Raw genomic sequence first — 11,702 nt, forward strand, 5'->3', positions numbered from 1 at the left:
ACCAATATAGATTGAAGATAAACACACATTTCCAGTTCTAAATAATATAAACATATTTTAATTGTGGAAATAAAAATTATTAACAATAAATTAATATTAATTCTGTATAAAAAAAAATAAAAAAATAAAATACAATAAAATCAAATAAAATCAAATAAAATCAAATAAAAAAAATAAAAAAATAAATAAAATAAAATAAAATAACATAAAAAAACAAGTAAGGAAGGGCTAAGTTCGGGTGTAACCGAACATTTTATACTCTCGCAATTTATTAATTTAACTTTATTTATATTATATAATACACAATTTGACCCACATATTCGTCATATATATTGTATAAAGTCCATTCAAAATTGAAAACCATAATATTAGGTTAGAAGCACCGAGGTCCTCGTGTTCGATATATGGGGCCTTAAAAACTTATGGTCCGATTTCGGCGATTTTTAGAATGGGGCTGCCACACTATAAACATAGTATTTGTGCAAAGTTCTGCACCGAGTACTTACTTTATATATTGTAATGTAAACGATTCAGATCGTCTGCAAAGTTCTGGTATGTAGGAAGTGGTTGTGAAGCGATTTGGCCTATTTTCACAACATATCATTGTAAGGAAACTATTACAAACCAAGTTTCATTGAAATCGGTCGAGTACTTCCTGAGATATGGGTTTTGACCCATAAGTAGGCGACGCCACGCCCATTTTCCATTTTGTAAAAAATCTGAGTGCAGCTTTCATCTGCCATTTCTTATGTGGAATTAGGTGTTTCTGACGTTTTTCGCTAGTGAGTTAACCCACTTTTAGTTATTTTCAACCTAAACTTTGTATGGGGGGTGGGCGTGGTTATTTTCCGATTTCTTTCATTTTTGGACTGTATTAAGAAGTGGATAAAAAAACGACTGCGGAAAGTTTGGTTTATATAGCTGTATTGGTTTGCGAGAATGTACAAAAAACTTAGTAGGGGGTGGGGCCACGCAAACTTCCCCAAAAAAATTACATCCAAATAGCACTTCATAGTGCGATCATTCATACCAAATTTTATTTTCATAGCTTTATTTATGGCTTAGTTATGGCACTTTATGTGTTTTTTTCGCCATTTTGTGGGCGTGGCAGTGGTCCGATTTTGCTCATTTTCGAAAGCAACCTTCCTATGGTGCCAAGAAATAAGTGTGCCAAGTTATATCAAGACGGACGGACGGACAGACATTCGGATTTGAACTCCACTCTTCACCCTGATCACTTTGGTATATATAACCCAATATCGAACTCGTTTAGTTTTGGGTGTTACAAACAACCGTTATGTGAACAAAACTATAATACTCTCTTTAGCAACTTTGTTGCGAGAGTATAATAAAATAAAATAAAATAAAATAAATATTAAATTTATTTTTAACAAAATCGAAATATGAAATAATAATATATATTTCAAAAATATGAAAAAATAAAATAATTTTTTACAAAAATTATAAAATGTCACCAAACGACTTAATATTCACCACTACATAGCACATCCACTGACTAAACACAAGAAAAATGAAATTTGTAACTCAGTCCAAGATGTTAGTCCAAATAGCTCAATGTCTAAATAAATAAATTACAATAAAAACTATATATGAAGTTATTTTTGCTCGTACTTGATTCTATCTACTCGTTACTGCACCAACTACTTTACGCATACTCGTTAGCCTCAATATGTTGCCTATATATTTAAACTAATTTTTTCACTTTGTTTCATTAAATACAACTTAAATGCTCTAAATATATTTAGCGGTATTGCAATGTGTTTACTGTTAGTAACTACTATCAAAGTCAGTCTCTATGGCATATGTTTATTTGAGAAAATTGATTTGCTAACTAGACGCATTATTTGTTGTCATTCGGTTGTTGCATGTTGTAGGGAGTGAAAAACTTGGAAACATAGTAGTACTCTAAATATACAAACACATACTTAAATAGAACTCCTCTACAATATATACTCGTTGATATATAAATAGTATACGTCTTTATTCGCACACAATCTCTTGGTTAGCAAAGTTTTGCTGAAATAAAAACTTGCAATATTCACCTGTCAACTTGCCAATCAATTCAAATCAAGATTGATTACACTTTGAAAAAGTTATGTCGTTGAGCTGGCTAATAACAGCTAAACAAAACTTTGTTGAATGTCGTTAAATTGTATTATTCTTACTTTATTTTGTGGCAAGCACTTAAATTTGTGGTAGGTCTTTTTTTTTGGTATGGAAGAAAAATAATAATCAAGTTGAATGGGTGGATTATTTAATATATATACTTTAGACAGGCAAAAAAGTTCATAAGGGCTTCTGTAAAATTTCTATTTGTGTCCCAAAATTAAAGAGGTCTTCGAACTAAATCCAAGTCAAATGTTTATTTGAGCTGAACTGTCATCTTCTTGATCTCACATCGAGTCATGATGTCTATTCTGCGTTTGGATTCGATCAAATTTTTCGTCAGAAATTTAATTGTAATGAAATGGTAGATGCTTCATCTTCAAAATTAAAAAAAAAAAACTTAAATTTAGACTACTTAAGTAACACTCCAAAATCTGCCTATTTTTTATAAAAATAAAGTGTTTTTCTTTACTTACTTATACCCACAATGTGTCTGATCATTGCAGCTATTAATATATAACTTCTATTTTGACAATTTTCAATTTCATTAAAAATGCCTTTATATAATTGGAAAGAAATAAAATTTTTAATAACAACCTCCTAAAAGTAGGCAAAGTTTGAGTTTTTAATCTTCACTTCATAGCCTCCTAAATGTAGGCAATGTGTTTAAGGATTTATGTTATTATTTGTGACAGTAATTTAAAACTATCAAATTGAATCGAAAATAAGCTTTTCTCTGCATCAGGCAAAAAAATAATAATTTTTAAAATATTTTCGACAACAAATCCCAGAATTTTCCTACTCATAATCCATACACAATATTTTGAAATGCCACTGATAGTGTTGATATAGTAGAACCCGCTTCGAGCCTAACCATACAAACAACTATAAAGCATTCGAAACCAAGTAAATTTTTAATCATATGTTTGGTTATAAGAAGAAGCATATGCATATGATCTCAATTGGATTAAATCATAGGAATCGAATAAATTACTGAGCTACACAAATGTTCACCTAAAAAGAGCTTAATAGCAAAAAATATATTGCTTTTCAGCACAATTCAATTCTTGTCTAGCGCTATTTTAAAGCTTTTTAACGAAAGTTTTTATGGAATTAGCATTTTCTATGAATATGTATGTGATTGGCGTTGCAACCGTTTAGCCGGTTATAGCCGAATCGACGATAGTGCGCCACCTGTCTCTCTCCTTCGCAGTTCGGCGCCAGTTGGAGATCCCAAGTGTAACCAGGTCGCTCTCCACCTGGTCCCTCCAACGGAGTGGAGGCCTTCCCCTTCCTCGGCTTCCTCCGGCGGGTACTGCATCGAACACTTTCAGGGCTGGAGTGTTTTCGTCCATTCGGACAACATGACCTAGCCAGCGTAGCCGCTGTCTTTTTATTCGCTGAACTATGTCAATGTCGTCGTATAACTCGTACAGCTCATCGTTCCATCGTCTGCGGTATTCGCCGTTGCCAATGTTCTGAGGACCATAAATCTTGCGCAAAATTTTCCTCTCGAAAACTCCTAGTGTCGTCTCATCTGATGTTGACATCGTCCAAGCTTCTGCACCGTAAAGCAGGACGGGAATATATATAACCTTTTATAGTATATACTTTTTTGTGATTTTTATAATAATCTAAAGTAAGATTTTTTACTTCAATTAATTTTTAAATAATAATAAAAAAACTAGCTAATTTATAGCATATGCAAATTTGAATATATACATTAAATAAATAACCAGATATTAAATTTTCGCATTCATTTAAAAACGCACCACAAAAAAACCGGTATATTTATAATGAGCAGCATATGTGTAAATACAAAGAGCTTTTGACTTGTATGCGCGCATTATAACGATACAATTAAAAAAATTAATCAAAAAAATAAATACAAAAATTAAATCAATAATTGCAAAACAAAAAAAAAATAGTGATTAAAACTGTGCGCGGTTGGATTACAATTAATAATAAATACGCATAATTATATGGAATTATTAACACCACACATACTCGTACAATACAATTACAATATACATATATGTAGGAGAATAGGTTAGTAAGCGCATGCCATGGAAATTTAAAAATTTAAAATGAAAATTGAAAACAGTCGCTACCATGCGAGGGATGATAATAATTATGAAAACATTAAATATAGATGAAGTGAATAAATCAATCAATCAATCAATCAGAGTGGAAAATGTAAACAAATTATTAAGTAGCTTAGTAAAGAAAAAACTAAACAACAAGCATTGATTTACAGTAAGAAAAGTATGGATAATTATAAGAAGCTGTATAATTGAAATAAATTAACAATAATAAAATGAAGCATAATTACCGTGTAATGTGTTTATTTGAAGTCACATTTAACAATTTATTGCTGTTTACTTATAAGTAATGCAATGAGTTACTTTCTCTGGGAAGGTTGGAGTGTGTAGTTGGTGTAGTAATGTGTAAGTGATAATAAAAGTACGGAATATGTTGTGTAGTAGTGGTCAATACAGTGAGTAATAAAAGTAAAGGTACATAATTTTTATCAATATATAGTATATTAGGTTGGCCAATATCTACCTTACGCTTTTTCGCTTTTTATTCAATGTCTTATAAAAAGTGTTACAGTGATCGGATTTAGTTCAAATATGTTTCCATCTAGCCATCTAGCCTGCAACTTCATAATACCAACCTTGTAGAAGCCCCCTCCTTATTTGCGAAGAACTCAGACAGCCACTTTTCACAAGCCTCTTGTGAGTTCAACTTTACACCAACAAGGGCGTTCGCCATGAACAGGAACAGGTAGTAATCACCTGGCGCTACATATTTCCGGGCTATATCGTGGATGCGATAAAACCTCCCACCTGAACTCCTGTAACTTCTAACGAGTCATCAATGAAGTGTGTGGTCTGGCGTTGTCCTGGTGGAACACTACACCCTTCCTGTTAGCCAATTCTGGACGCTTATGGCCGATCGCCTGCTTCCAGCGGTTCAGTTGATCGCAGTAGTTGGTAGAATTAAGCGTCTGGCCATATGGAAGCAGCTCATAGTGGATTTCCAATCCCACCAAACACACAGCAAAATCTTCCTGGACGTCAACCCTGGTTTGGCCACTATTTGGAACGATTCACCGGCCTTCGACCACGACCGTTTTCGCCTGATATTATCGTATATGATCCATTTTTCGTCGCCAGTCACCATCCGCTTCAAAAATGGGTTGAGTTCGTTTCATTTTAGCAGCATATCGCAGGCGTTGATTCGGTCCAGAAGGTGTTTTTTGCGTCAAATCATGGTTTGGTGACTAACTCCCATCTCCTGGGCGATGTTTTCCATGATTAGATCGGTCGGTATTCGTCGTCACACGTCTTCTGTCGGCTGGCTTATCCATGGTGTCGTTTTCATCCGATCTGATGATAGAGTACTATCCCCCAAATACCATTAATCTCACGGAACGTTTCTCTAGCGGATTTGCCTTTAACGAACGAAAACTTTAATACAGCGCGAATTTTGGCGTTATTGAACTCCATGTTTACACGTCTATAACTTTTGAAGGCAATATCCAAACTAATCATGCATAACGTCGGTTTGTCTCTAAGATGAATACTATTGCCGTATCTGGCTCTGTATCTGTAGCTTATTATACATTGACGCGAAATTCAAAAGACAAAAAGTCGGAAGGGAGATATTTGCAGGTCTTGCCTTAATTTTGGATTTTTGAGTAAAAAACATAACTAAATTTAAAATGTTTATATTTAAAAACAATTATTTTGAGTTTTTATGGATAGTTTTTATATATAAAAACGAATTTTAGACAGAAAATTGCTCCAAATATAGAATTTTTAGTTATATATTTGAGTATTAAATGAGAATTGATTCATTTTAAACTTTAAATGAGAAAATGCAATTTTGAGATATGTTCTTTTACCAAATTTTTATTATTGAAAAATCAATATATGAAATAATTTTCAACTTTTTTATCGCCAACTCGTCCATTTGTGTGTTAAAACAGCGTTTCTGTATCCAATTTGTATAGTTTATGCCGTCAAAGGAATATTATTTTTCACAAAAATGTATAACAAATTAAAAGGCAATAATAAAAATCGCTTACAAACTTTTTCAACTCACTGTTAGCGCGCGTGCATTCGTTCAATATCACTTCATTAGCCACTGGTATACCAATTATAATTGGCTGAATATACAAACTTCTGTACACATTTCTGTGCAGCTGCCTACAACTGCATATGCTATACATACAAACATAAATGCGTGTGCTTGTAAATATTACACGCTATTAAATTAACAGTTAATTGTTGATGATTGCATGAAATCAAACGTTAAATGACAACAGAAAGTACACAGCATCGTTACACGCAGATGGATTGGGTATACAAAAAATGGGGAAAAAAGAATATTTTAAATATTTGCTCACATCTGTACTTGGGTAGCCGCTGTCACAGTTGCGCCATGCCAGCTCAGTACATACTGCTGCACTTTAATGAGCGTAACATAAATAGGTCATTAATTAAAAGAGTTTAAATTGGTTAAAAATTGGTGGACCGCATATTGGTCTGCCAGCCTACAGGGCGTATACGTAATTATTGTGGCAAAAGGCGCATAAATTGATAATAATCGTGATGAATGGCAATTGTAGCTCTTGCGCAAATATGAGGGGGTGATAGTGCTGTTGTTTTGCAATACAGACAATTATTTTCTGGAGTTATTTTCATACTTTGAAGTGAATTAAAAATTTTAAAATTTTTTGTATTTCTTTGCAACAAAATATATTACTTAAATGAAAGCCATAATAAAATCGGACGGTTTCCTAAAATCGATATTATTTTTCTATTTTATTTGTTTTATGAAATGAAAAAAATATTAAACTGCAAAATATCCTATAAGAGTAACAGCTCTTTGACAACAGCTGTGAATAATTTCAACATCTTCGAACTCCACAATTTTCCACTGTGCTCTTGGCACCCACTTATATCATAAAATTTATTTATTTTTTTAATTTTTCTCTCTGTGTGCATAAATTATAATGTGCTCGTAATTGGCTGCGGCAGCGTTGAAATTATGCAAAAGCGTTGCCGTATATTTGATGAGTTTATAATTAATTGCTTTCACTCAATTATTGTTCTCTGTTGTTGTATTTTTTCTTTTTGGTTCTTCATTGTCTTTATTTTATTGACACAAACGTGAAAAAAAATCTTATTTAAACATATGTATGTATGTATGCATTCTCGTTTCTCTTCCCGTTCTATGCTCAGCAGATATCGGCATGGAAAGGATCACAGGTGAGTTGTGAAGGGGCTTTCTTACAAATTGATTTTCGTAATTTCTGGTGTATTTTTTTCGGAATGATTTTGGTTTCATTTAAGCTTTATACCATTTGGGTCTTAATTTTAGTATATTATTTCTTTAAATTTACTTGACTCAATTTCCAATTTTTCCAATTCCACTTGGTTATATCAAAAACAGTTTTTAATTAGCATACAGAGCTAATTAATATATATGCTTCATTTAATATATATTTAAAACTATAATAAAAATTTAACTTGTACTACATGGCAACACTGTCATGCTTATCTCACCTAAACTAAACTTTTTATTATTTTTAAAAATAAAGACAAATAAAATTTTATTCCATCATTTTCTAGGTTATACCAGTTTTATACCACTTTTTATACCAGTGTTATACCTATTTTTATACCACTTTTTCAAACTAGTATAAATATGAGCATGTCCAATACCAGTTCAGTCACTAACCCAACATGTTTTCATTTGCCTCAATTATTAGTTTCTATATTTCATTTCCATCTTCATCCACCAACATTTCAATTCCATCAGCAAATTGAAAATAAATATTTAAACATTGCATCTTCATCCACCTGTACATATCCACAATTTATTTCCAAACTTAGCATCGCATTCTGATTTTTCGCACTAAAATCCATTTTGTGTTTTCTTTCTTAATATTTAAGGTTTTTCAAAGAAATATTTTACTCATAATAACGTTACATGCGATTCTCTCTTATTTTCCCTCCTCCACATAAATGTGCGCAGAGTTCTCTCTCTAAAGCCTTCCGTTTCAATACAAAATCATCACGCAGCGGAAGCTCCATTGGGGATCGTTCATCCTTCGGCAACTCCACCTCTCCCACACCATCGTATAGTAGCTCCGAAGGTGGTGGAGGAATTTACGCCACTATAGGCGGTCATCCACCACATTCCGCACCATTCTACTCCAGCAGCACACATCACTTCCCGCCACCGACAACAGCACCACCACCACCGCCACCCTCAGCCTCAGCGCCCGGTCTCGGAGCACATATAGGCGGAGGCAGCGGCGGCGTCAATATCTTCAACTATGCACCGCCGGGACATCGTGTGAGCGCACCGCCGGTGAGTAGTAGCAGTACAGCCGAATCAATGACAGATCCGAATGCATTGTACGAACAACATCGACGTGTGAAAAGCATCAGCGATATTGGCATGTCAGCCGGTATCACGGGTAGTGTGGGTGGTACAGCCGCGGCAGTGACAACGTGCATCACAGGTGGAACAACAGCATCGCTGAAGAGTGTCGGCAGTATGGGCAGCAGTAGTGGCGGCGGCGGTGGCGGCGGTTTGGGCAGTCGTAGCGGTAGCGTCGGTGGTGGCGGCAGTGGTAGTGCTGGCGGTTGTGCTTCTGGCTCTTCCGGCTCACCTGTATGAGAATCAGTTATCATGTAAGGCGCGTCGTATGCGCACTTACATGCCGACATGCCAACATGCATGCATACATACTAAGTAACTATTTAGTTAAATAAAAGACAGATAAAAAATATTGAAATTGTAAATTGCAGTAGACTAATGCAGTCGAGTATTTATTATAAATAAGTATGCATTTATGACAGATTTGTGTAATATCGAAAAAATATTGAAGCATTGTTGAAACGCTACAGCACCCAATTGACGTAAGTGTGTGTTAATAATACATATATGTATGCTCTGTGGGGCACACAGACACAAATGGTATCATATACATTTATAGATATATAGCCTTTATATAAATATTAAAATTATTGTGGCATTGAAAAATCCATTAAAATATTTTTTTTATTATTTTTTTAATATTTTTCTGAAAGCAACCCATTCATAATTTGGTGACAAAGCGTAATTGATAAATCTCAATCTCTTTGGTTATGGTATATTTTTCTCTTAACGCCATATTTTAATAATTAGTTGGAAAATTATTCCATTGAAAACAAAATGAAAAGCAAATAGTTTTCATTTAATCATTTTTAATTTTTTATCTTAAGGGTTAAGATCACAAAATTTTACTTTGGCCCATGACACAAATGGAGGCAGTGTCATCTAATTTTCGTAAACATTTTATTTTTTTTCTTTTGCTACTGAAACTTTTCTTTTACTATGTGCTCACCCTCAAGTACTATAGACAGTAGATACTTTTAATCTATTCAAATGGTTTAGTTTAGAGTCTTCTAGCATTTTCGCACAGAAGTTAATAGATCAATTAATTGTTCGATTAGAGTGCTTATTTAGATCGATTTACTATATAAAAGAAAAATTTTATTTTACAACATTAATTTTTAATTGAAAACAACAGCGAGTTGAAACTGGAATGCAACTCCACGGGTCCACGATGGAAATTTGGTTGTGGCTATTGCTAAAATAGCAATAAGCTGATGAGACTTACCAACTTCTTATGAACAGCAAAAACAAAAATATATAACGGCTTATCATTAATCGAGTAGCTGGCTGTGCGAAAGGCAAAAACTGTTTTCTCAATTATAATCTTAATGTAGTAAATTTATTTGGCTGTGCGAAAAGGCTATTAACCTCACTTAATAAAACAATGAACGAAGACTTTAAAAACAATCTAAATAATCCAAGTCTTCATTGTAGACTACATGTTTCATTCCAATTGAAAGAGCTTCCATTCTCTGAGTAAAATTCAACAAAAAATCTTTTATGAGCGATCTCTTTATGTTTATAGCTCTTCCGTTTGTCCACAGAAAATTTACTGAAGCGCTAAGTGCTTTGGACTGCTTTAAACTTTATAATAAATTAATAATCTTAAGTCAGGTTAATAATATTTAAGATAAAAATGTTTTATATTTCACTTCTAACGGAATTTTTTGAATTTTTTTGTATGAATTAAAAGGATTTGGCGCTTATGTTAACAGAGTACTCGATTCTACATATTCTTTAAACACTTTTTCCAAGAAAAATTTCAGATTCAATTTAGAAGAACATTACTCTGAACTTGTGTTCATGACTCCATTACCTTGGAGTCTATATTTCATTGATAAAAATTAACATTTTTCTCAAGATTTCATTAAACTTTAAGTGCCCAGGTTTATAATTGAAATCAGGTGCTCTCAAACTATACCATCCAAAAACTCACCTGTCCTGCCATACACCTTCACCATCCACTAATAATTTTATACAAATGCAACACGATTCATTGATTCTGTGCTGCACTGCCAGCTGCACAGGCATTTGTTGTTTATGCATTTCGCATTATTTATTATTTATGCTGTGGCTTTATTTACCACAGACTGCATTCAATTGGAAAAATTAATTTCGTATTTTGTATGCTGCATTAGACAACTATGCGAAGGTTACATAAAATATTTTCACTCAACAAACTCTGTTACATACTCGTACGTATGGTACTTACATAACAATGCTTTATTACTTGGGCATTCATTATGCAGTAATAATTATTAACATTTAGTCAAAGCCACAGCTTTATTATTGATACATTACACATATGCATGTGAACTCGTATGTAACGGTAACTATGCATAACGGTAATGTAATTGCAATCATTTGCACAAATATAAATACAACCTGCTGGGAAAACGAACGATTTCTGGAAAATTAGCGCATTTCAATGCTTGTTGCTTTGCCAACAACTGAGCTATTTCCATGGAAAAGTCAGTGGTGAAACTGTGGTTTGAGTTATCTCTTTTACGTAATTGGAAACCACCTCTCAACCACAAACTTGTAACTAATTTGCCTGCAGGATATTATATTTTAATCTTTTTTGGTAATTAAGTATGAATTCTTACAGTTGATTGACTGTTATTTGATTACTTATATTAATTAAAAATAATGTAAAATTTCTCTTGAAATTCTTTTTAAAAAGCTGGTTATTGTATTGTAATTATTTCAGATTAGTAGCATGACCTTCAAGCAAAGAGTGAAATTCGTGTATCTGTTTCGGTAGCCTGTAGGTTCAACTTAAACCTCTGAACTGTTCCAAAGTATTTTGAAACTTGAAGAATTAGTCATTTATTGAAAGAAGAACTAAAGAAAGAGTAAGAAATAATTATAAAATGCGGGAGCTCAGCACACATTGTCGATTTAACGAGCTGAACCATTTAAGATTATCCAGATTTAATTTTTAAAAGTTCTAGCTCTAAAAGTAAAACTAGGCCCTGAAGAAGCGATCACTAATATTACGTAATTTTTAAACATTTCACTTGATCATATTTTTTTAATTCGTGCCTCCAGACGTACTTGGGCCAGACAAATAAGTTTTCAATGCCACTAAACCCATGCTTAAACTTATTGAAATG

General features: G+C 33.3%; 1 protein-coding gene across 7 annotated transcripts in view; it reads left to right on the plus strand.

The window, feature by feature from the left end:
- LOC105209296 (kazrin) overlaps positions 1 to 10,242 on the plus strand; it is a 93,917-nt gene extending 83,675 nt beyond the window's left edge. For 2 of the 7 annotated variants that reach the window (XM_054233436.1, XM_054233437.1), the window contains 2 exons: positions 7,383 to 7,406; positions 8,176 to 10,242. In XM_054233436.1, coding sequence (XP_054089411.1) covers positions 7,383 to 7,406; positions 8,176 to 8,826 — 675 coding nt within the window. In that variant the 3' untranslated portion in view covers positions 8,827 to 10,242. The remainder of the gene's footprint in view (positions 1 to 7,382; positions 7,407 to 8,175) is intronic. The other 5 variants (XM_054233439.1, XM_054233438.1, XM_054233441.1 and 2 more) reach the window with 5 other exon arrangements.
- Positions 10,243 to 11,702: the final 1,460 nt, after the last annotated feature.

Source organism: Zeugodacus cucurbitae, chromosome 6, assembly GCF_028554725.1.
Source record: "Zeugodacus cucurbitae isolate PBARC_wt_2022May chromosome 6, idZeuCucr1.2, whole genome shotgun sequence".
Classification (NCBI taxonomy): Eukaryota; Metazoa; Arthropoda; class Insecta; order Diptera; family Tephritidae; genus Zeugodacus; species Zeugodacus cucurbitae.